General features: G+C 45.9%; 1 protein-coding gene across 3 annotated transcripts in view; it reads left to right on the forward strand.

Annotated features, from left to right (window-relative positions):
• The window catches only part of LOC147096997 (aryl hydrocarbon receptor-like), a 135,061-nt gene extending 110,653 nt beyond the window's left edge, over positions 1–24,408 (forward strand). For all 3 annotated transcript variants that reach the window (XM_085972717.1, XM_085972718.1, XM_085972720.1), the window contains 5 exons: positions 1,070–1,272; positions 3,281–3,390; positions 4,784–4,925; positions 5,117–6,575; positions 16,591–24,408. In XM_085972717.1, coding sequence (XP_085828843.1) covers positions 1,070–1,272; positions 3,281–3,390; positions 4,784–4,925; positions 5,117–6,575; positions 16,591–16,674 — 1,998 coding nt within the window. In that variant the 3' untranslated portion in view covers positions 16,675–24,408. The remainder of the gene's footprint in view (positions 1–1,069; positions 1,273–3,280; positions 3,391–4,783; positions 4,926–5,116; positions 6,576–16,590) is intronic.
• Positions 24,409–26,276: the final 1,868 nt, after the last annotated feature.

The raw sequence follows: 26,276 nt of genomic DNA on the forward strand, positions 1-26,276 counted from the left end.
TAAGAAATATTTCAACGGTGCTCCATCTAGAATAAAAGGCTATTGAAGCATTGAGATGTATACTCTTCATACGGCCCACGGGGCAACTTGTGCTGCTCTGATATGTTCCTCGGCAAAATCCAAGCCACTCCCTCCTTTTCTTGTTGCATTTCTGCTCTCTCCACTTGTTCCAAGATTTTGGCCATATTTTGTTGGGGCCAAACTTAAAAGCAAGTCTTTTGAGAATAAAATGATCTACTTGTGTGAAGAGAATCAGTCAGATGACTAAACTGCTGGTGCATGTCTGTTCATGTGCAGTTGTCTTGACGACTGTTGATTAGAGGCCTAGCAGGTTCATCCTTTTGCAGGCAGGTGTGATACTCTGTGTGTGCCAGTGTTCCAAGTGTGACACTCTGTGTTTGTCCGTGATCTTAGAATTGGGTCCCTTGGCAAAAAATGAATGAGTACCCCATGCTAGAATGACAGATATTAAAGAGGTAGAATACATACAGGATCATTGTCGTCATTAGAAAGCAATGTAAGCCTTTTGGCCCTGTTAGTTCACGCCATTATAGCTCTGGTCTTGTTTCAGAGTGTAAACACACAACCCTTCATAATGTCACTCCTGGAAGGTGACAGCAACATCTGGCTAACCGAGGTCACATGGGGGGCAATTTTCCTGTCATCTTTAACTCAACAAAAAAGTAGAATTGAAAGTGGTGTGACGCCAGTGGGCAGTGGTGTGACGGCAGTGGTGTGACGACAGTGATGTGACGCCAGTGGGCAGTGGTGTGACGCCAGTGGGCAGTAGAAAATGGCATTTGTGTTTAATGCTGTTCTGAGAATTCATGCCCTTTCATAAAATGGGCCAATTAACAAAGTTAGGAAGAGAGCTGATTTTTGCTTGTTAAGACTTTGTCTTAAAAGATTTGTGATGGAACAGAACGACCACTGACATGAGGGCCAACATGGGACGGCCCAATGCTCAACCACGAGAGTTGCTGAGTTGCTCATTATTGTACCTTTCTGCTGTTGAAGTAACGTTGCATTAATTGAAACCATTGTTTCCTTTTTGAATTGATGCGTTTAGGCTCTAAACATTGAAGGCAGACTGAAGTATCTCCATGGACAGAACAAGCAGGCAGAAGATGGCACCCTCCTGCCTCCACAGCTGGCGCTCTTTGCCATTGCAACACCTCTCCAGGTGCCTTCGATCCTTGAAATCAGAACCAGAAGTGCTCTGTTTCAGACTAAACACAAGCTCGACTTTTCACCTGTTGCCTGTGATGCAAAGTAGGTAGCACTGTGGAACTTAGGAGGGCCCTTTATTGGCCTGTTCTATTGGTATTTTCAATGGGGTGGGGGAGTTACATTATCCTTTGTCGGGGAGACATTGATTTTACAGATAGCCGCAGAAGTGGGAGGTTCTGAAGTGTTGATGCGCTTACTTTTTTTGGCCTCATTCTGGAATGTTCCACTCGCATACCATCTCTCACTAAACGGTCACTTTCAGGAGCTGTTGGGAGATTATTGGACTCCGCTTTTTCTCTTGTCCATCGGCTGTGCCACCCTCACTTTGGAACGCCTGGACATATATGCACGTTGTTAAATTATAAAGAGTGAGAAAAGCTTATTGGGCTGAGAGAAGAGTTTAGCTGCGGCGGGCCCCCTCAAGGAGCTACTTACCAAGGAACTTTTTACTTTTGCATTCTTAGCCCCTTTTTCCCTCCCTCAAAGTTAAACCTGCCACGTCAAAACTAGCCTTTGGTATGGGGCATGGGATACTCCAGGCCACAGACACCTCCACTGACCGGCCTTGATCAGCCTGCCAGTATACATAACTGAGTGGTGTCGAAAGTAAAAGCTGAAGGGGGAAAAATTCAGTTGTTTGCGCCTTAAGAGGGCACTATTGGGGCACAAAGCAACTAGCGCCCAGGCGCGGCGATGTTTGCGCCGCTCGTGAAATTAACTAGACATTTTGCGACGGCGCTAAACACTACCGCCACGACCTCCTGTGCTGACAGATCGTGACGTCAGTCAAGTGCGCAACGCCCCGTCAGCGCCCTGGGACCAGATATTGAGTGGCGCCCCCTGCCTTACCGCCTGCCGCTAGTAACGACAGGTTGAGGGGAGCGTTTTGCAGTCAGAAAGGGACTAGGGGAGCGCTATTTAAAGGCGACCGCTTCCTGCCTTTTTTTGTTGGTGACATTTTTGCACCACGCGTTGAGAGAGAGAGAGAGAGAGAGAGAGAGAGAGACTTCTGGAGAGATTCAACGCTGTGTGAAGGAGTTTTGGGTACTGAGCAGCACTTTGCAGGTTCATTTGGATTTGCCCTTCCTTGCTTCGCCAGCGCGCTGAGGTAGCGCCTCGCCAGCGCTCTGAGGTAGCGCCTCGCTGCTCGGCCTTTGCGCCTTAAGACAGGTGTGAAGCGCCTGATTTAGCGCTCCAATCACCTCCACGGGCAATAAAAGCCAAGTTTGCAGTCGGAGGCGATAATTAGCGCCAGGCGCTAAACTTTGCGCACGGCCGATAATGGCGCCCCAAACGGGGCGATACTGAATTTTTCCCCCGAAGTCTTTTCCTCTTTCCTGGGCCAATTAATATTCATATATACTAAAGAAGAGGTGAGGGATGTCCACGCCAAGAGAATGGAACACTTTTTTTAATCAGCTTTTGCAGCCACTGTCAGCATAGAGCACCCCAAGGTCTAGTAGCTTGGAAAAATTCAGAATAAAGTTTCCTCGACTTTCACCCCCAGCAATATACCTTAATCCTAGCCTCAGACAAGTATCAAGGTGACATCTCCATTTCCCTCACCAGTCATTATTCTGGCCTATCTGAGTGAGGTTGCCAATTGGTGTGCTCATTGGGAACTGGGTGAAGCCTGTCCCACGTCTGTTTTTCATGGGATTCCGAGAGAAAGGAGGTTTTCATCTCGTGCCTGGGCTGGATTTCAACCTAGGACTTCGAGCTGAAAGGACAATTTGTTAACCTACTGTGTTACCCAGTCCCCTGACGATTTAAAACAAAATGTCTTCGACCTCTTGCAAAGGGATAAGATGTATATGGGAGTGGGCAGACTCTGAGGAAAATGGGGAAAAAAGGTTGAAGGGGAAATAGCTGAATTTAAAAACCGTATTCAATACAACTCTGAATGAACAACAAATTGGATTCTGTTAATAGTCAATGTTTAGTACCCACTCGTTCTCCCTTTTGATAGCAGGATGTGACTGGTATTAGTGTGAGAAAAGTAACTAATACAGAACGTTGACTCTTTTCTGTTTCTTGTTATTGTTTCCAGGGCTAAGATTGTGCTGGGTTACTCAGAGCTGGAGCTGTGCATGCGAGGGTCAGGATACCAGTTTATTCACGCACACGACATGCTTTACTGTGCAGACAACCATGTTCGATGTAAGTAGCGGTTCTGGTACTGGATAGTAGATCGTGGTTGGGCGTTGGTTGGCTTGAATTTTACTGTCCAATGTGTTTTTTGATTTCTTCCCCCCCCCCCCCCCCCCCCACTCCCCCATTTTATTTATGTTGTGCTGAGCAGTGTTGCACAAAACCAGGGCCTAGAAATTCAGTGGGCTGTGCCACCTGTTAGCGCCTTAAGAGGGCGCTAAGTGGGTCGGAAGCCACTGGCCACGCCTCCCGCTAAATTTAGCGGGACGCTAATGGCGGCGCTAGCCGTTAGCGCTGCGCCGCTACTGATGATGTCATCGGTGTGCGCAGCGCCCCGCTGACGCCCCGATCGCGATATTTAGATGCACCCCCTGCTTTAACGCCAGACGCTATATGCGACCGGTTCAGGGGGGCCTACCTGCGGCGGTAGAGGTGCTAATTAAAGGAGAGGTGCGGGGCGGCCATTTTTGTTGCTGACCGCCTGCCAGCACCTCTCCGCGCTGCCGTCCCCGGCCTCCTGAGCCCCCCCACTCCGCGGAGTGCTGACTGCGTTCCAAGAGCCCGGCACTTCTCCTTGGTGCCGGGCTCTTTTGCCGGCACTCGCGATCCTCGGGGGCCCAGCTGGGCCCCAGATCGCACTGCACAAGGCCCCTCCCCTTTAAGAAGGGGAGGAAGGCCTGCAGTACCGCAGCGCGACGTGCCGCAGCGTGTGGCGCTGCGGCACGTTGCGCCACGATATTCACTCGCAGCACCCTAAGAGGGATGCGGGGCGCCTCCAGTAGCGCCGCGCTTCCCTCTGGGGCACTCCAACTGAATTTCCGGCGGGCGGCCGCGACTGCTTCCGGGGCGCTACTTTTAGCGCCCTGGCGAGGCTGGCGCCCCAAACGGGACTATAGTCAAGTTCTAGGCCCAGGACTCAACAGATGATCATGAGAAAATGATGCGACCAGGTATTGTAGAAATGGGATCCTGATGTAAAGCTAAAGGACCAAGGCCTACAGCGCAGGACCTCTTCAAGGTTGAAAAGAGTAGGAGACAAGGGAACATGAGACTTGGGTGTTACCAAGCTTGGTTCTTAATCGCCTGGAAGATTGTGAACCAATCTTAATGTTAGCAAAATCACTTGTCTTTCCCTGTGCATCTGATCCTGGACATTATTTCCTTCCTTCCTCGTCCTCCCTCCCTCTCTCTTTCTCTGTCTCTCTATTCTGTCCTCTGTCTGTCTCTCTCTCTCCCATCATCTCTCTGGTTCTCTCTCTCCCTCACTCTTTCTCTCTCGCTTGCATTTTCTCTCTCAATCTTTTTCACTTTTTTCTTTCAATCTTTCTCTCGCTTTCCACAATTCCGCAGTGCAGTGCCCGGGCTGGGCTGTTTTTAATCATTCATTTCTGTCCTTTTCCAGTAATGAAGACGGGGGAGAGCGGAATGACTATCTTTAGACTCCTGACAAAACAGAATATGTGGATCTGGGTCCAGTCAAATGCCCGCCTGGTCTACAAGAATGGGCAGCCAGATTGCATCATAGCGAAGCAGAGACTCTTAACGTAAGTAGACCCAAAATCTCTTGCTCCTTTGCGAGCACCCTCACTCTATTTCACACCTCTGAACTCTTACTTTCTGTCTTGCATACCTATTCTGCCTACAGTGGCCCTTGCATGCATACATTCTTTATTATTCGGTTCTTAAAAGTCTCAATTGAAAGTGTGTATTGAAGAATTCACTTATTTTTCCACAGAGATAAGGAAGGCGTTGATCACTTTCAGAAACGCGCGATGCCTTTCCCGCTTCCCTTCTCAACAGGGGAGGCTCTCTTATATGACAACAGTTCCTCTATGCTTGGGCTCACCAGTCCATTTCCGTCTGAGAATGGTCATTCCAATGTGGAACAGAATGGATGTGTAGATCCCAACTCACTCCTTGGAGCCATGATGAGCCAAGACAAGTCGGTGTACATCAGGCACCCGGCAGTAGAGCCCAAGTACTCCTTCAGCCGAATTGGTGGAGCAGTTGGCTGTGGACCCGGAGGAAACGCACCATGTCTCCAAAATGGAGAGAAAAATATAAACGAGGAGGAGACCAGCTGTAAGCAGGATGATGATCTGTTGTCTATATTGGATGACCTGCTTCAAAGTGACAATGGTGAGGGGTTAACTGACCTCCCTAATGTGCTGGAAAGCTTGGGACCAGAGGACTTGGAGCTGATGCACTGGGTGGAGAGCACATTGAGCATGGAGGTGGATTCAGAATGCCCCCTCAATGACATGCTCACAAATGACCAGGTCTTGTCTTATGTTCATGAATCGCTAAAGAAGAAAGAGATGGAAGGGCATAGTCCTCACCAACCAAACCGTTTGCGGCCAAATTTAGGCACGGGGGACCAGTTGGCTCAATGTTCAGACGCATCACAGAGGCGGGGTAATAGGTCACCTCGGATGCCATCACTGCACTTGCAGCAGAATGCACCACCATCGATTCCTCAACTGTTGCCAAAAGCAAATTACTTGACCCAAGAAGTAGTGTGCCCCTGCAGCCTAGCACACAGCATGCAACAGGAGCAGCAGCAAAGCATGCAATGGTCCCATTCCATGCAGACGCAGCCCTCGAGTCCCATGCAGCAGCAAGTCCTCCGTACGCAACGGGCTACAAGACCCGGCCCTCAACTGCAGCAGCACTTGCGGCAACCTAATGGCCAACTGCAAGCACAGTACTGCAACCAACAGTCATACCGTTATACGCAGCAGTGCAGCAATCCCAGTCCATCCCCAGTGAGTGGACTAAACCCAGCCACCACAATGAGCCACAGTATCAGCAATGGATATATGAGAGCTCCACAGAGCTGTAGAGTTGAATCGCAGCAAAACGCATCCCTCTTTAATCCGCCATCCGACAGTGCAAATGTCCCTGCCTGCGTAGCTCCCTCTCAGCAGAGCAGATTTGACTTCAGTCATCCAAGCATTGCACTAACTGGTCATGGACAAGACACTCGGAATCAAACAAGCTGGTTCCCTGGAGCAAACCGACCAAATGCAACGGCATTTCCGCTTTTCAGCTCCACGGCACCTCACGTGAGAGGGAAAAGTACAAACCTTTCCGTGTTTCACGAGACAGCTACCGTCCCGTTGTCCCATATGAACGAATACTCGCACTTACATCCCGAGGAGCAAAATGGCTGGCGCGCCGTGGATCTGTACAAGGTAAGCCCAGGTTTTAAAAAAAAAATTAAATGCAGTGATTGCAAGGGACTGGCAGAATGGTAAAACACTGTCCTTTCAGATCTGGAGCAGGTTTAAATTCAGCCCACGCTGGAGGACATTGATCTGAAGAAGGGCTTTCTGTGGGCTCAAGAACACTTTGGAGTCTGAGATCCATTTTTTAGAATTTGGAGCTGCTTGCAAACAGGGCTCTTTAAATTCAGAGCGTTTGCCCTTTTGTTGTTTAAACCTGTCCCATTTCTTAAAAAAAAGGAAAGACTTGCATTTATATAGCACCTTTCACGACCACCGGACGTCTCAAAGCGCTTTACAGCCAATGAAGTACTTTTGAAGTGGAGTTACTGTTGTAATGTAGGAAACACAGCAGCCAATTTGCGCACAGCAAGCTCCCACAAACAGCAATGTGATAATGACCAGATAATCTGTTTTAGTGATTGACATGAATCAGTCATTCATGAAAGAAAGACCTATGAAATAATACTGAGCAGCCTACAGGTGGCGCTGTCCAGGGAGAGTATAAATACTCGGGACTTGCGCAGGACATTCTTAACAGGTAATAGTGAAGGACGCAACTAGACCAACATGTTGAAAAACAGTTGATTAAAGCTTTGTTTAACGCTTAGACCAAGTGCCTAGTAGTTTTCTTAAGTCAGTGATGTTGGTTGAGGGATAAATACAGGTAGACTATCCTTTATCCGAAAACCTCGGGACCAGCCGTGTTTCGGTTTTCGGAAAATTTCGGATTTCGGAAGGTATTTTATAAGACTGGGAAATTTGTCGGGGGTGGGTCGGCGGGGGTGTCGGGGGTCCGCGGGGGGGGGGGTCGGCGGGAGTCGGGGTCGGCGGGGGGGGTCGGCGGGAGTCGGGGTCAGCGGGGGGGGTCGGTGGGAGTCGGGGGGGGTCGGGGTCCGCGGGGGGTCGTCGGCAGGGGTCGGGGTCGTGCGCCACTCTGGTCATGTCGTGCGCACGACTTACGCTGAACGAAAAAACCTTTGGTTTTTAGAGGGTTTCGGTTTTCGGAAGTTCGGATAAAAGGTAGTCTACCTGTATTGGAAAGGACACCGGGGAGAACTCCCCTGCTCTTCTTTGAAATAGTGCCGTGGCATACACGAGGTAGTTCTACCAGCATGAGGGCGTACATGACCTCTGCCAACCAAAGTGGCCAACATCCTCCTCCTCCGCTCCCCCCTTCCCCTGCCCACCCCTTCTGCCGGCATGGCTTTGTTTGGATAGTGGTTATATTCGCACCTAACTGTGGTAAACCATCTTGAAGGACGGTGAATTCCACATTTTCCATATGGGAGTAGGAGTTGGGAGGACTTGATTGCTGAGGATGGTGGCAGCCAATATTGCTTGGTCACTGCTGCTGTTTTAAGTGTCGGAACAGCGATGGTAAGGAGCTGTGTTTCAGAAAACTGCCGCCTGGGTGGGTTCCTGGTAAGTCTAATGGAATAGAATTGGCACATTTATAGTAGGAAGCAGGAGCTTCTGTTTGCAAATATAATGGAGGAATAAGTTAGTCCTAAAGAAATATCCAGTCAGTGCTGGACTATTGACCAAACCCAGCTCACCCTCGAAATGGAAACTTTTTAAAAATGGGGTTATTGAAAAGAAGACGATGGACTTGGAATCTGACATATTATGCTGAACACTGCATTAACCACTGATGGTATCTGCTCTAAGGTAATATTGGGCCCTTTTTTCCGACCCCTACGGGTGCATACACGCCCGTAGGGGCCACACAAGTGCTGGGTTTAGGCGTGCGAAATGCACGCGCTGAAACCCAGCACTTGCGATCTTCTTGACAGATCCTCTGCATCACCGGGACAAGGGCCTCTGCGGGTGGAGAGTTGTGCAATTTACCCAACTTCCGCTCGCTGAAAGGCCGTGGAATTCTTACGCCTGGTTAAAGCAGGCGTTAGGCCTGCTTTTACCAGCATAAGAGTTTTAAAAAATAAAATTTTATCACTCACTTATACATTAAAAACCCTGTCCAATAAGATAAGTTTATTTTTAGCCCTGTTAAAACATATACAGGAAACTTTCGATTAACCGGCCCCTAAATAACCAGAAATGTCGGTTAACCGGCAAAATTCAGGAGTAGGTTCAGGTAACTTTTATTACTTTTTTTACTCCATGTGTTGCTGCGCAAGGGTGTGGCTGCAGCTGTTGCTAAGCTACAGAGACGCTTGCAACTTGTGCCCATTGTTCTGAGTAAGCAACAGGGTTTGTTGCTTTATACGGAGCTCTCAGCTCCGTATCTTTTACTACAGCGTTCGGTTATCCGGAATTTTTGATGAACCGGCACCACGTCGGTCCCGTCCGTGCCGGATAAAAAAAAGTTTCCTGTAATTTTTTTCAAAAATGTCTTCACCCAGAGAGTGGTGAACCTGTGGAATTCTCTGCCACAGAAGGCAGTTGAGGCCAATTCATTAAATATATTCAAGAAGGAGTTAGATATATTTCTTGAGGCTAAAGGGATCAAGGGGTATGGGGAGAAAGCAGGGACAGGGTACTGAATTTGGATGATCAGCCATGATCTCATTAAATGGCGGAGCGGGCTCGAGGGGCCGAATGGCCTACTCCTGCTCCTATCTTCTGTGTTTCTATCAGAGGTTGATTCCCTGCCTTTGCATTTATACCTCATTTGGCATACTTTGAAAAGTAGACCCTTTCATCTTGACCTGTTGTGCAGATCCTCCTGCTTAGTGTGTCGAAAGCTAAGGTCCAATCTCATTATGACAAACTTGCAAGGATCATCACAGCGGTTATTTTTCCCAAGTGTTCTTATTGAGCTTTCAGTTGAGCTTCAGGTAGAATCAGGGAAAAGTTTGTTCCAATAATTGTGACCAGCTTGACTTGCCTGTCTCCATCTTTGAAGTTACTCAGAGAAGATCCGAGTTGAAGGGAAAGGGGAACTAAAATGGGCATGACAAGGAATTGATGTGGAAACATTGATTGATGTATAAAAACATTTTATATATACACATGCAAAATAGTCAACTTGTACATCAAGAAACATTAGTTACTACACAGCAATGGCTGATGAGTTTTGACATTTTTTAGGCCCATTTTAGACGGGGGTGGGTGGGTAATTCAGGCAGCCAACTGTGAGAAAGAGAGCGAGGGAAAATAGATCACCAAGGGCACACAGCACCAGATCGGACATCCGTTAGCCAACAACGGAGAATGAGAATTGAGCCAGAAATCAATGGGGGAAATTGAAGCAAGCTAAGGTAATGTGGGGTGGATTGTGCTTTTATTCAGCTAATGATATCACAGATTACCTTTCTCAAGTATTTGGTTACAGAAAGAAGTGAGCCATAAGGAATCAATGTCCGTAATGAAACCTTTCAAGTACAATTTTCTGCTTCGAGTCTGCCAGCTGAATTCAGTGCATAGCATCAGCTGCACAACCTGTAACTTCTACATGTACTCCGATCAGTTTGGAGCTGTTATTTTGTGCTCATTAGGTTGACGGTTGTTGCTTCTGGAAACGGAATACTTTCCTTTCTTGCACCCATTGTCTGTGTTGAGCATCCCAAGTCAATTATGGTGTAAGCCTGCCTTCAATAACATAGCTCCCAACCTCACTGCTGCACCAGTGTGATCGTTCAGTTGCCCAGACCAGCCATCCCAATGGTCTTTGAGTTCAAACTGGCAATTTACTGTCACATTTATGGGCAGGTTTAGTCTGTGGCCTCTGGCCTACTTGAGACTGGCCAGACTCATTACACACTGCACCCCCACAGTCTGGACTGGATTTAAACTCAGGCTCCAGATGCGAAAGAATAAAACTTAACCCATTCCCAAGAATTTCCATTCTGATTCTACAGTATTCAAATCGGCATGCAATGGGCTCGTTCAGTTCTTCTGAGATTATGTACAGAAGGAATAGATCCAGTATGTATTTCCATCCTGAGGAAGTGCAACGAAGGTTCACCAGACTTTTCCTGGGATGGGGGGATTATCCTACGAGGAGAGATTGAGTAGACTAGGCCTATATTCTCTAGAGTTTAGAAGAATGAGAGGTGATCTCATTGAAACATACAAAATTCTTACAGGGCTTAACAGGGTCGATGCAGGGAGGATGTTTCCCCTGGCTGGGGAGTCTAGAACCAGGGGTCACAGTCTCAGAATAAGGGGTCGGCCATTTAGACTGAGATGAGGAGAAATGTCTTCACTCAGAGGGTGTGAATCTTTGGAATTCTCTACCCCAGAGGGCTGTGGAGGCTCAGTCGTTGAGTATATTCAAGGCTGAGATGGATAGATTTTTGAATATTAAGGGAATCAAGGGATATGGGGATAGTGCAGGAAAGTGGAGATGAGGTAGAAGATCAGCCATGATCTTATTGAATGGCGGAGCAGACTCGAGGGGCTGAATGGCCGACTCCTCCTATTTCTTATGTTCTTCTGATTTGGACATCTATCGGCCGATCCTTCATCGTCGCTGGGTCAAAATCCTGGAACTCCCTCCCTAACAGCACTGTGGGAGCACCTTCACCACACAGACTGCAGCAGTTCAAGAAGGCGGCTCACCACCACCTTCTCAAGGGCAACTAGGGATGGGCAATAAATGCTGGCCTTGCCAGCGACGCCCACATCCCAGGGGAATTTTAATCCATGCCCCCCCCTCCAGCAGAAACCAGGCGGAAAGCAGTTAAATTGGAGCGGGTGGGGTGGTCTTACCCACTTGCCACCCCAATCTGGCGGACTATAATTTTGAATTGCAGGCAGCAAGGGCATCTGCCCGAATCCAGTGAGGTCCTTCTTTAAATATGTAGATCAGGCTCCGATGATGTTGTTTGAGGCCTGACAGCAATATTATCCTGAAGCCTGAGCAGGAGACACGGTGGTCAGGAAGTGGATCTGGGGCCAGAAGAGGCCTAGAAAGGCAAGTTTAAAACAAAAAATTGGTTTCCTTGTGGGGCCAGGAAGAGAAACAGTGTTTCTCTGGGCCCCACAAGGAAACCTTGGGCTTCCCATGTCCTGGGCTTCCTTTCCCTAGGGCTGCCAGCCCGCCAGAATTGTCCTGAAGTTGCCAGGAATTAATGATTAATCTTCTAGACACGACTGCGATCAACCCAGGGGGGAAATCACAGTGGCATTAAAAAAAAGTGTTTATTGATTTTCTTTGAACACTTTTGCGTATTGATTATAAAAAATATTGGAGAAGGGGGGGGGGGGAAAAGGCTGTTTGGGTGGGGCTGTCGGAGGTGGGAGGTCATGTGATAACCTCCAAGAATGGCCCAGAAATTAGGTTCGGGGGCTTGCCGCACGTGCAAGCCCCCGATGTGCACTTACCCGGCGCACTGATATTGCAATCCTGGCCCGCATTGCATTTCCTCTCACTGGCCCACTTCAGGTCCTGCCGCGCTGTGCGTGCGTGACCCAGCGGCGTACTTAGTGCGATGAGCCGGCTGGGATCACGTGAGCACTGGGCAACCAATGGGAGGTTGCAAAAGTTCATTCATGAGTTTGATAGTAAGAACTGTCAAAACTCATGAAAACTCCTGGCCCCAAAACACTACTTAAACTTGAAAGAAAATTAAAAAAACATTGCACTACTTAAATGAACTATAAATAACTGTAAAAAAAAAAACTATTTTAAACAATAATTTTAAATTTTGAAAAAAATTATTATATAAAAAATCGGGGCTAAAAATACACTTACCTTACTGTAAAGTCTTCAAAAATAATGAACCTGTGGAAAAAAATTCTAATTTTACTTAATAGACCACTTACCTGTTAAAAGTAAGTACTTACGGCTGCTTTTTTCACACGTAAAAACCAGAGTCTTTTCCCCACGGGCAACTCTTCAAAAAAAAAAGGAAGTTCAGCGCGCACGCACTACCTGAAACCTCGCACGCGTTCCGCCTCTTAACCCCTTGGGTCAGAGGAGAGGAAATGCCGGTTTTCCCCGTGTGCGCTGTGCATGTTGAAAACCGGCAATTCCTCCGGGCCCACACGTGAGTACCCCGTCCGTACTCACGCGTTGGAACAGGAATTACTGGCCCATCATGTCCAAGTACCCAAATCTCTAATAGCTAGTGGACAGGTACAAAAAGGCCTGGAAAGGCAAGTTTAAAAAAAAAAAAAAATTGGTTTCCTTGTAAATGTTGGCCTTCATTTCAAGGGGGTTGGAGTACAAAGGGGTTAAAATTATGGTGTCCGTTGTACAGAGCTCTGGTTAGACCCCATCTGGAGAACCGCGTTCAGCAGTGCGTTCTGGGCACCACGCCTCTGGAAGGATATATCGGCCTTGGCGGGGGATGCAGCGCCGATTCACCAGTATGAAACCGGGGCTTAAAGGATTAAATTATGAAGACAGGTTGTTGAGGGATGATCTAATCAAGGTCGTTAGAATGATTAAGGGATTTGATCGGGATTAGATACAAAGAACCTAGTTCCTCTGGAGGAATTCAGAACCAGCAGGCGCAGTCTTAAACTTGGAGCAAGGATATTCAGGAGTGAAATTAGGAAGCACTTTTTCCACACACGCTAGTGGAAAGCTGGAACTTTCGCCTCCAAAAAGCTGTGGATGCTTGGGCAACTGAAATTTTCAAGACTGAGATGATAGATTTCTCTATTGGGTAAGGGTATCAAGGGATATGGATCAACGGCAGGTAAATGGAGTTGGGGTACAGATCGGCCCTCATCTGATTGAATGGCGGAACAGGCTCAAGGGGCTGAATGGCCTCCTCCTGTTCCTATGAAACAAATTTCCAATATCTTGAAACGTTAACCCTGTTGGGTACTAAAGTCTACTTTGTAACAAAAAGTGTTGAAAGTTTATTACGTACGTTAATAAATTGGCCTTTTGAGCACAAGCGGCAAGAAAGCATTGGCCCAGATATTCCGATCGCAGGCCTCCCGCGGAAAAATCTGCGCCCTTACATGAGCGCTCCCGGGACGCGCACAATTCCGGTGCTGGGCCTCTCCAAACTCCAGGTGCGCAGGGCCCACGTATCCCAGATAGTTCGCAGCGTCCCTGGGATCACGTGGGCCATGGGGAGCCAATCACAGAAGGGAATCTCCCTTCATACACTTGACAGGAAGAGCTGTCAAATATATGAATGGAGATCACCCCAAAACATAGTAAAACTTTAAATACATTTTTTTTTAAAACATCACATTTTTAAAATGACTTGAAATTACAATAATTTAACTATTTTAAACAAAAATTTAAATTTTTGAAAAAAATAATTAATGTTTTTTATGGAGCTAAAAATAAACTTGCCTTTTGAAGTATTTTTAAATGATTAATCAGTGGAAAAAAAATTTTAAAAACTTTTTTCAACTCTTATCCTGGTAAAAGCAGGCCTTACGCCTGCTTTTACCAGGCGCAAGAATTGTAAGGGTTTTCTGCGGGTGGAGGGTCTCCAGAAAGCGGAACTCTCCACCCGCAGAGGCCCTTCTCCTGGGCAGCCGGAGGATCTGTCGAGAGCTTTCTTGACAGATCGGAAATGCCGGTTTCCAGCGCATGCGCTGTGCGTGCCTGAAACCGGCATTTCCGATGTCCCTGCGGGTGAGTACACAGCGCGTACCCACCCGTAGGCATCGGAATATCCGGCCCATTATCTGCATAGAATTTAGAGCATTGAGTTTAACTTAGGCACAGTGCAGTCGGCTCAGGGTTATATCTTGTCAACTGAATGTCTGCTTTGTGTCTTACCCGTGTAGAGAAGCCTTTCAATGTGTTTTAGTCAAGGTAAGATCGGGCAGCTGTCTGTATGAGTTAACATAGAAACATAGAAGATAGGAGCAGGAGTAGGCCATTCGGCCCTTCGAGCCTGCTCCACCATTCAATGAGATCAAGGCTGATCATCCAAATTCAGTACCCTGTCCCTGCCTTCTCTCCATATCCCTTGATCCCTTTAGCCTTAAGAAATATATCTAACTTGAGTTGATATCGTGCATGTGTGATATTAGTGAAAAACCTTATTCCTACGAAATTCCTTAAGACAGCACCTCAGACAATGAGTTGCGGACATCGTGTACCTATTGTTAGTAGGATTTTAACTTGGGTTGCATGCCCATGGCGTGCACTGTGACTGAGGGAGATCATAATGTCCCTGAAAATACATCAATATGCATTGAAGGGGAAGCTCAGTAAGTACATGCGGGAAAAAGAAATCAAAGGTTATGTTGATGGGGTGAGATGAAGTAGGGTGGGAGCAGGCTCGTGTGGAGCACAAACATCGGCATGGTGTTGGGCCGAATGGCCTGTTTCTGTGCTGCACATTCGATGTAATTCTATTTTAATGAAAATTTATTTTAAATGGGTTAATGACTTCATTTAAATAGCAGACAGAGGAATTTCATACCAGGTTTCAGCTTGGCTCCTTTGACAGCACTCTCGCCTCTTTGAGTCAGAAGGACGTGGGTTCAAGCTCCACTCTGGAGACTTGAGCACAAAATCCCAGCTGACACTCCGTACGGTACTGAGGGAGTGCTGCAGTGTCGGAGGTGCTGTCTTTTGGACTAGCCAATAAACCAAAAGCCCTGCCTGCCTATTCTGGTGAAGATTCCATGGCATCAAAAACAGATAAACGGGTCATTCACCTCAATGCTGTTTGTTAGGTTTTACCATGTGCAAGGTGACTGCCATGTTTGTTTACATAACAGAACCACTGAACTTCATAGCAACCAGTTGCATGTGAAGAGCTTTGAGACATTTCTAAGAGATGTGGTAAGGTACTATTAAGTCTTTTTAATTCACCACAATGATGAGCTCCTTGTGTTTTACCTCACGGGCTTGAGAGTGCTGAAACCCCCCAGCCTTGATATCTCAACTCCTGTGGGAACTTGTTCTATATTTTGACACAGCTATTTGCCTGTTACACCATCTCCTCTGCAAGTTGCTGATTTTAATTGGAAAAAAATGTTAACGATTAAATAAAAACGAGCAAAGCACAACTGGGTGTTTTACAGGTGCGATTGCAATTTGCCGACAAGAAATGTAAAATTTCCTTTCCGCCTATTGCCCTCGTTCTTTTTTACTATTATTCTGGTTCTCTGGATCTCCCACATGGCCAAGAATCCTCAGGCTGAGCATGTGGGTAAATAGTCTGCATCCAGCCATCTACTGTTGCTGCTCTTTATCTGGCTACTGACACTGGACCAGATTAATACTGCTGCTTCTGCTTTTCCCCTCCCAACATACACGTAGTGCTGGTTTTGATCAGGGTGGAGCTGTGCTCAATGGTATTTTCCTTTACTGGTTGCAATAAACTGTTGAGGACAGGTGAGACTTGGATTTGCCCATATCTGATCTGTGTGCTCCATCGAGAAACTGCACAGTCTCTTTTTAAAGAAAACATGCAGAAAGGGTGCTGTTGAGGAACATGGATATAGAATGGTCGCTTGACTGAGGCACCAGAGGGCATCTGACACCCGTGGAATCGCGCCCCCCATGTAAGGGCTCGACGTCTTCAGGAGAGGAGGAGGCGGAAATGGGTGAGCCGGGGTTAGAAAAGTACAGTGAGAGTGACGCCCGAGTTTGCCACGGGCACTCTGCAAATGGCAGATGACTTTGCTTGACTATGCCAAACCTAGAGGTTGGCAGGATAGCAAAATACTGCAGATGCTGGAAATCCGAAATAACAACAGAAAATGCTGGAAAAACTCAGCAGGCCAGGCAACATCCGTGGAGAGAAATTAGAGTCGACGTTTCGGGTCGAAACCCTTTTTCAAAGGGTTGGCAGGATTCATTTATTCCTCTGGATTGCAGAGGAGGTACAAAGTGGTCTGTATATATGGGCCTGCAGTTTATAAAACCTTTGACCCTGCCCCCCTGTTGTATGAGGGAACAAGTGACAGGTTGCAGGCCTTCATTTGTGTCTGAATTACAATCACTTTTCTGCCAGTGTATACTGAGACACTTCTAACTGAGCAACCTTCCAAAGAATGGGGTGGGCTTAGGGGCGAGGTTTGGGGGCCGGGTTATAACAGTGGCTCTGATAACATCTCTCTCATTTTCTTTTCCCTTTTGTAGATGAAAGACGATCCCAATGACATTCTCGGCTTTCACCCCACTATGAATGGTACCCCCATTTTTGGAAATGGCTCTGCACAGTGATGGGCCATCAGGCTTCCTGTGAAAGGATCTGACGCTGTCTTTGCTCCAGGCATAAACGCCCGACCCCAATGACTGCTTGGCAACTATTGAAGACTCCTCTGGCAAATTCGAACCTTATCAGAGAGGTGGCTTTTAGCTTTTTCTTCAGAAGATTTTCTCAAACGAAGGCTTAAATGAGCCAAAGTGAATGCTGTGAATAGTTCTCAACTTCTTTGGTGGCCTACAGCGACAGGAAGTGGCTGGGCTTTAGAGGTAACCATAGTAATACAACATGACTGAAGCCAAATTTATCATTCCACCCTTAAAGGAAGATTGTCATCAAGCTTTTGTTTTGGTGGACGTCATTCTGGAGGACGTCTTTAAGTAAGAAACCCGTCTCTTGAATACTCCTGGCTAGTTTATCTGCTGCTTTTATACGCCGAAAGGTAAGTTGCATCTTGTAACCGGAAGGCATCGCTTTGAAAGCACAAGGATTGGTTTGTATAGAGGGCAGAAGAAAATGGATCTTTCTGGACCGTTATTTCAAAACTGTTTAATGTTAGAGGTGTTTTTAGGAGGTTCTTCAGCATTGCAAAGTCTTTGAGAATTACAGCGATGTTTTATTTTGCAGTTGTCATTGTGTGTTGAGGATCTGAACTGTAATAGGCTCTTATGTCTGCGACAATGGTGCAATGCACTGAAAGGCCTGTTGGCGTTGCTCTTGCAGAGAAAGCACAATTCTCTGTCGAAAACAAAAAATGCACAGCATTGAAAAGGAGAACTCTGATCCACTATTTCAAAGGAGTACCGGCTTGCACGCTTACTCTTTTCTGAGTTGGAAGGAAATTGTTCTTCAACCAGTTTTGGAAGGATTTTCAAAGAGATGCTCAAGAACACATGTCGTGCACACTGCTTGAAAGCTGACAGTGACACGCGTGCACTGCGTGGGGATATCCTTGCTGTGGCTGCTCTGCAACTTCAAAGGAATCCCGCACAAATCCAGGTGTGGGTGAACTGCCAACTTTTATCCTAGTGTGCACTCCAGTACTGTACGAACATACTAACAATAACGGACAGGAAAAGACCCTCTGGTCCATCCAGCCTGTCCCACGCAACTGCGATGCCTTGTACACTCCCCACCCCACCCCACCGGAGACCATGTGATCTCCAGGGAGGGGGTAAAAACCCAGGCCAATTAGGAGGAAAGAAATCTGGAAAATTCCTTTTCGACCCTCTTAGGAGATCGAAGCTAGTCCAGGAGATCGAAGCTAGTCCAGGAGACCGCTCTGGCCCTGATTAATGTTATACATCATAATCACCTACCTTTTCTACGAGGTGACCACCGCCCCAGTCAGAAACCGGTCCAGCTCTCTTGTAATAGGGTACACACTGCAGTGAGATCCAGGGTATTTAAAACATAAACTATAAAAAAGGATTATGGGTGAAGGGATATTGATAAATTAGATCTGGTTAAAGAACAAATTACTGTAATATGTTTTTTAAAAGTGATATTTTCACTCTTATTTCATCAAATATAATTTTGGAGAGATAGGGAGAAAGGGGCAGAGTGAAGGAAAGATTAGGGAGAAAGAAAGAGATGACAAAGAAGGGGGAAGAGAGTTGGGAGAGAAAGTGGAAGAGAGAACGGACATAGAGAGAGATCTCAATTACCACAAAGCCTCACCATGCCAGTGATTCATCTTTTGACTATGACCGGTTTACTGTCTATTGCTGTACTGGCAGCGCAAGGAGCGCACGTCAACCCAAGCACCCCACCCACCTGCCCCTTCAACCACCGTCTGCCCCACCTGTGACAGAGACTGTAGGTCCCGCATTGGACTCATCAGTTACCTGAGAACTCATTTTTAATGTGGAAGCAAGTCATCCTCGGTTCCGAGGGACTGCCTAAGAAGAAGACTGGATCCAAACCACCAAGGAGGCTACAGATGGACATTGATTGATCAAGTTGAAGGCATTACGCATGAAAACATTTTTGAACATAAAAAAAATTGACATTGTTTTGAGAATTCTTTTAAAGCTGTTCCAAAATGTCTCCTGCTACGTATGATCTATGAAGCAGTGTAAATATTCAGACTCTATTGTGTTTTTCCCCCCAACCTGGTCCCTTGAAAATGACAGTGAATGGAGATACAGAGAGACTCTTCATTCACAGTCCTTTCTGAATAAATTGAGCTGCTGTAACCTTGTTGTATTTTGGCACAAGGAAAAATCTGTGTTGTTAACCTCAAAATGGACCTTTTGTCTATTCTCGTACCAAGACTCAGATTTTATACTCCAATGTTGTGGTTTGCATCTGGATATTTCAGAATCCGTGCAAAATTAGGTAAATAAAGAGGTTATGATCTTAAATTATTGACTAATCAATATTTGGCAATCTGTTTCTCTTAACTGCATAATGCTGCTCCCATGGAAAATTATACATTTTCTTTTTAATTTACAATCTCCCCCAGCCATCTCTCAAAGTTCAATATCTTCTTCCTCTTCCCTCTCCACACGCTAGTCTCTAAATGAGAGGACAAGCAGCAGCGAACCTCCTCCCAGGCCTCTTGAGAATGCTGTTCATTAACTGGTCTCCAGGAGATATCTGGGTCAATGAAGCCCTTGGTTGACTTGGCCTTCCATTCTCCTCTCTGCCCATTGGGGGAAGACCTGTCCTGACTTTCTTGCCTGGAATTGGGGAATGGGCAGTGTGAAAGTACGTGCTCTTGCTCTGAAGGCTCAGGATAGTGTGCGTGTTTGGAAGGAGGAGATCAAGTGGGCTGAAGGATCAACTTGATCTTATGCCATTGATGCAGGGTGCACTGGGCCATCAATGGAGAATGTTACACTTTGGTATAGTACAATGAAACCTTTCTATAATGTTAGAATGAAACATCTTTCATAGGCACAAGTTTGACATGTATTTATAATCTTGATTATGGACTCTTGATATAATGAAACTTCTGTTGCCATGAAATGTGGCAACTGAGTCCACATTCTACAAGTTCTTCGCCCGAATTAATAACTTTGTATCTCGGTGGGGAAAAACACTTGAGTATCAGCGCCAATAAGAATTAATTCCTGTCAATAGCAATTGTTTAACTTTTCCCTCCAATTGGTTGTCATTTTGTCCCTAATAAGGTGAATTGTCTTTGATGTTGGCAGTGGTATGGGCTCTTCCATTCTTCACACAGGGATGAAACAGGGGCTTTAAATGAAGGGAAATCTTAACTTGGGTTTAAAAGATGACATTTGAGGTTCATTTGTTATGGTACTGTGTGCCTGTCACACTGGAAATCTTTAGCATATCGCACTTTGCACTGCAGTCCCCAGAGACTTTGGAGGACACAGAATGCTGATTGGAACTAAGCCTAGTTAAGCTAGTCCTTTAATGAGACATCTTTTATAGACATAAGAAGTTGTTGAGTTCTATATTGTTAGGCACTTCATTGATGGCGGCAGCAAATGTTCCATTTGATTGGAATGGATGAATGATTATTTTTAAACATAAAATGGTTCAACATCCTTGTTAAAGATGGCTGCCTTTCCGGGTCAGTTGGTAAATGCACTGCCTAACGTGGAACGGAGCCAGGTTCAATCTGTGCCACGTTAGTCGATCTCACACGGGCTGGCAATAGGGGGCTAAATTTGCCTCCGTGTCTCTTGGCTAGAAAGCAAGAAAGTAAATCGGGTTGCTGCTCCCGATCGTTCCTGCTGGAGAGCGTGCATCTGTGGACGTCGGGCAAGGACAGGATTGGTCTCGGCTGTGATGCCCCCATGGGCGAATACCCCACTGGTACTTATTATCTAGACTCGGGTGTGGAAGATTGGCCACTTGGCCAAGGCAGCAGAGGACAGCCAGCACCTGTCCAAAGGTACCCCAGCATCAGTCGGCACCCTCGTGAGAATGGAGGGAGGTGAATTCTTGTTAAAGATAGATTTACCTGTGCAATAAAATGTTAATCTTGTGCTGCTTAGACCGATCTTCTTTCAGTGGATTCATTTCAGCTGACGCATGCTGCTACAATATTTGGATGACTATAGAGTGTGGCTTTGTGTGAACTGTTTTCGCATTTTGTAAGCGGCTGGCGCAGCAATACACAGGTGGCTTTTCCAAATGTAACCTTTCTTGAAAAATGACCCGTTCTTTGCAAATCTGGTCGCAAAAACCAGCGTGAGAACATGATAGGCGAAAATATTTGGGTGGCAGTTTTTTTTATATCAACTGTGAATAATTGTCCAATGAAAAAGCTTTGTAAAAAAAAAATGGAAGCCAATAATTCAAGTGCCCACTCAAGGCTGCTGTCCCTGAGAAGACTTTGCAAGACCTGCTGGTCATCGAGACCATTGTTCTCCATGCCATCTCTAGTTGCATCTTCGTCTGTAGACTTCAGCAGTTCTGCTTTGCATAATCCACTGCACTCAGCAAATAGTTCAACTGCATCAACAAGCCACTGGCAATTTGCCCATCTTAAGCTGGCAGTAAAAGTAAATGGATACCCACCTTTGGTCATCGAATTTCCTAACGCAACCTTATATAGAGGAACTATCAACAGAAACATCTTAAGGTGAGGCTGAGAATCATCGCCACATATGCTTTTGGATGGAGTCCATGATGATGAAAGTAACATGTGCTCGAAGAAATGTGCCAGGCCATGCCTTCCTGTGATTGTCAATCCACGCTTGCATAAATTCCTCGTTCATCCAACCATTTCTGTGGGAAGTTAGGAATACATCTGAAAGCAGCTTTACTCCATATGTGGGATTGCCCGCTGGGAAATCACCATTGTCTTCAGCTTTAAGAGACAATTCCACTGTAATGTGAATTTTCTCCGTGCTTGTCATTCCTATCGACGATGCAGTGCTGCTGCAATGATTTTCACGAACATCCCTGATATAAGGATCACGGGCATCAACCTCTTGTCAGTCATCGGGTAACTGTTGACCAACAGTTATCCGACTTCTGATACAACGTTTCATCTCTTGGGCTTGTGGCACTGCGCCACCATTGACATCTCCAAAATTCAGCTCTTTTGTCAAGGCCTTTATCTTCTGCTGAATCATAACAGTGCAGCCTCTTTAAATCTTGCTCCCCAACCCAAGCCTTCCGATTTTCTCCTAGACTGCGGTGACCAGGAGCAGGAGCATTCTTCCTTTATTGGCTGCTTATCTATTTGTACTTTCATCAGAGCCCAACGTTTTCAAGTACTGAATAATTGCCAAAATACATGTTTAACAAATCATTCATTAAAGGCTGTTTAAAAGCAATATTTCCCAAAGGGAAAGCGGCACAGCAGCGCAAAGGAAAAACATAGTTCAAATCCGATTCCGTGCAAGCTGGTCTCTGCCATGTCGCAGAATTACATTTCCTCCTTTCACTTGTGCCTCATCGACGCAATGCAGCAAAGGGTAGCGGCTAAAGCAACGCAAAGCAGCAAAAAAAAAAAAAAAAAATGCTTTTTTGTGCAAAGTCTTCCTGCACCAAGTTTCCTTGAGCCCGATGCAGGGGTCTCCCGCTGTGCAACCTCCTTCAGTCACCACCGTTTGGGCGCCAAACTTCAAGTGCCTGCAACCAATGCCCGAATCGACGGGGCACGAGGAATCACGGGAGAGCTTTGCGAGAGGAGAGGATGTTTTGTTGTGGGGGAAAGATGAGAAAACGGCTTCAAGGTGGTGCTGGCCACGGCGAGACTGCACGTGATCCAGAAAAGCAGGTGAAAACCGTGCCGCATTCTTGGGTAAAACCACTGCGGAAACACTGGACTGCCTCAGTGTCATCTAACAAAAAACAAAGTGCCCTCTTTTTTTTAGGGGGACAATAAGGAACAAAAACCATAAAACAAAGGTCACTTATAAAATTAAACATTATTACCGATGTCCACTATGTCCTCCAGTCCATTGCCGTGCCCACCGGTCGCGGAAGGCTTCAAACATGCTCCTTCCCCAAGGCCACTCGGGCGCTGCCAAGACCACGGAAGAGAGGCAGGCAGCCAGCCCCACACGTGCTTGGGAGTATGTTTCAGCTTTGAATACCCGGTTATATTTTTTTTTAGTACAGTATACAAAGTAATTTCATTTTGAATCAGTTAACCTTTCTATGTAATGCTTGGCTGCTGCTAACTACCACACTAGTGCCCCCACCCCTGCCAATATTGATACCAGGCACTGCCATGGTAGCCTTCTGGTTCTGTGGTGTACTAGAGGGGATTTTGACTATTATGGTCTAGCAGCAGCTGACGAGGAAAAAAAGCTTTAGTGAAAAAGATCTGCGCAGTACGGCTTACAGATCTCCTGTAATGAGGTCAATAACTCTTTTTTTACAAAACTTTTTCCAATAAATCCATATTAATCACCGAACTGTTACAGACCAGATAATCTAGCAATGATGAGATTTCGAAAAGTTACCCACTTAAGAGAAACAGGCAGGTAACGGTGTAATTGAGATGAACCGACTAGTAATGCTGATTAAATGTGGCACCTGTAAGTTCAAAGATAATGTAAAATTTTATGTTTCTGACCTTTTTCATTTAGAGAATGTATGGCTATTCATTGTTGCTTTTTGTTTAGACTTGCTTTAGTTAAGAATGGGTCAATGTCTGATTATGACTGCCCAGTGAGGTGTATATTGGCTATGATGAGCCCCTATACCCTCTCCATTATTCAATATAGTTGTGTACAAAAATTCTGATTCTTACGATTATTTTCAACACCGAAAACTAAACTTCTTCTATGTTGCCTGGAAATTGCTGAGTGATGTTATCACGCGAATGCTTCACCTGTTCCTATCCCATTCCTCCTCTGCTATTCTAATGGAGGCATTAACACGTGTAAGCTCAAAGGGTTAACTTCTGTTAAAATACAAGGAGAGGGGAATTTTAATAGGAAGGCGTTGCGTGTTTGTGTGATGCCATCGTTCACTGTAATTTGCAGTCTTATGTGTTTAAGCTTTCTGTCTCTCTTTTGATTAACTATTCCATATGTGATAGCTATTTATTGTGCAAAGGATAATACACAGCAGACAATACTAGGGTTAAAAAAAAGTCTGCCTATTCACCGTGGCTGCCTTGTCACTCAAACTCCCCTGAACTTCAGCAATTTTCACTTGGGCCCTGTAACAGTTTATTCTAGGAGCAGAGAACCTCCTCCTTTTTAAAATTCAAAAGGTCCAATCAGACGATTGGATTTTTGGTTCCAACTGTTCGATTGGGTATACAAATCTAAATCTTCCAGTCAGTTGAGCAAGTTATGTTGCTGCAGAGAAAGACGGAGTACTGTTGGAACAATGATGTTACATCGTTGTGGGTTAGTGAAGGACATCATACTTGGTCCCACTTGCCACCTTCTAGCCCTGTGTCTGAACAGCATTGGGCGCAGTGCTGAAATCATCTCGGCCCTTGGTGGAGGGACCATTGCATCTTTTAAGGGAAGAGTGGGTAAACATTTGAAGCAAAAGGAAGCTACAGGGCTTTCGGGAAAGAGCGGGGCAGTGGGATTAGCACAGGCACGATGGGCCGAATGGCCTCTTTCTGTGCTGTAAACTTCTATGGTTCTATGATATGGCCAACAAAGGGAAAGGCAAAATTAATAATTTAAAAAGAAAACTATAAGTCATGGTTGCTATAGGCATATGAAAGGTAGCCTGGTTTAATCAAAGGTGAACTATGTTGACTGACTGTGTATTCATTTTATATACGTGTGTGCAAATGATTTACTTTTTACAATAATAAAAAGGTTTACCTGCTTTTTTTAAATGTTTCTGGGGGTTTGAGTTTTATTTTGTTTCTCAGATCACATGTCAAGAAAGTCTTGAGAACGGTCAATGGCCGCAATTTCTTCTAAATAATGTTCTCATTTTGAGAGGTGTGTTTATTGCTCCCCCGCCCCCACCGTGCCGCACACCATTCCTTGCTGGCAGAGCAGGCAAGTTGCCCAATCCTGGCCGTCTGCCATTTTCATGATGCAATACATTGCCGTTGATTGCGCCATTGCTCCATAACCCTTGCTGTTCGTTAAGTGTTCCTTTGATGATCTGCCCCAGGATGCCATAAGCACCTGTACAAAAAGTTAATGATTCACATCCATTTGATGTCTGTACTAAATGGTTGGTGCAAGTCTCATGAAGTCACAATACAGTGTCGAGGAAAACTACAAACTCCCTACTTTAAGAACATAAGAGCAAAAGAAATAGGAGCAGGAGTCGGCCATTCGGCCCCTCAAGCCTGCTCCGCCATTCAATAAGATCACAGCTGATCTGATTTTGGCTTCAACTCCACTTTCTTGCCTGTTCCCCACAGAGGAGCTGTTAAGAGTGGCATAGGCTGGAATTTGCCTCTCCAATATCGGCGGGAAACTGTAAGAATTATATTCAACTACCTTACGAATAGCATATGGTCAGTGGGTAAAAAGGGCTACTGTTTTTGTCCGTGTTAATCATTGGGATTGTCATGTGACAAGAAGTCAGTCACTCAAGGGCCAGTTGGTGGATGTTATGATGCACTGCACCACAGCATGATGGGACAGGGGCCTATGGCAAAGAGATCTCCTGATTTCAGTCATGTTACTGTGGGCAGTTGTGGAGTGGGGGTGAAGCCCTTTTGCCACAGGAAGAGAAATAGGCCCAGCAGTTCTGTTTTAATGGGGCTCTGTTGCTTGCTGTATGGGAGCCAGAATAGTCCTGCCTCCTATTAACCCCTCATTATAAACAATGAATACCGGAAATATATATCTGGTCCACCAGCACCTGAAAACTTTCCCCTTGTCTGCGGTTAAGAAGGTCTGCCTCGTTTCCTGTTCGTTAACTTCCATCCCCTTAACCTTTGCATCTGCCAGATCATCTGCTTTTCCCACCATCTACAATGTGATCCCAGTACCAAGTGCATCTTATCCTCCCCTCTTTGCTTTCAGGAGAAAGTAACACTTGACACTCATTGCAGCAACCAGAGGCAAATATATCCATATGCATATTATGGGTGACCAGTTAGATGGATTTGATACCTACACTTTTACCTCTGACTAGTGATGATGCAGAGGTACGCTATGATATCAACCCTCTTGCATTGATATTTCAGTTTTATCTACATTGTTAACTGTTATCAATCGTAAATTGTCTCAAGTACTCTCATTTTCAACTGAACAGATTCCCACCCAAAGCAACTGAAAATACTAATTCCCATAGAACATAGTATCAATTCAGGAAATACCAGATGTTAGCCGTGGCTCAGTGGGCAGCACCCTCGCCTCTGAGTCAGAAGGTTGTGGGTTCAAGTCCCACGCCAGGGACTTGAGCACATAAAGCTAGGCTTGACACTCCAGTGCAGTGCTGAGGGAGAGCTGCACTGTCGGAAGTGCCGTCTTTCAGATGAGACATTAAACCGAGGCCCCGTCTGCCCCCTCAGGTGGATGTAAAAGATCCCACGGCACTATTTCAAAGAAGAGCAGGGGAGTTCTCCCCGGTGTCCTGGCCAATATTTATCCCTCAACCAACATCACTAAAACAGATGATTTGGTCATTATCACATTGCTGTTTGTGGGAGCTTGCTGTGCGCAAATTAGCTGCTGCGTTTCCCACATTACAACAGTGACTACACTTTAAAAAAAAAAACGCACTTCATTGGCTGTAACGC

Source organism: Somniosus microcephalus, chromosome 33, assembly GCF_052327205.1.
Source record: "Somniosus microcephalus isolate GS21.2 chromosome 33, FLI_Smic_1.0, whole genome shotgun sequence".
NCBI classification, from domain to species: Eukaryota; Metazoa; Chordata; class Chondrichthyes; order Squaliformes; family Somniosidae; genus Somniosus; species Somniosus microcephalus.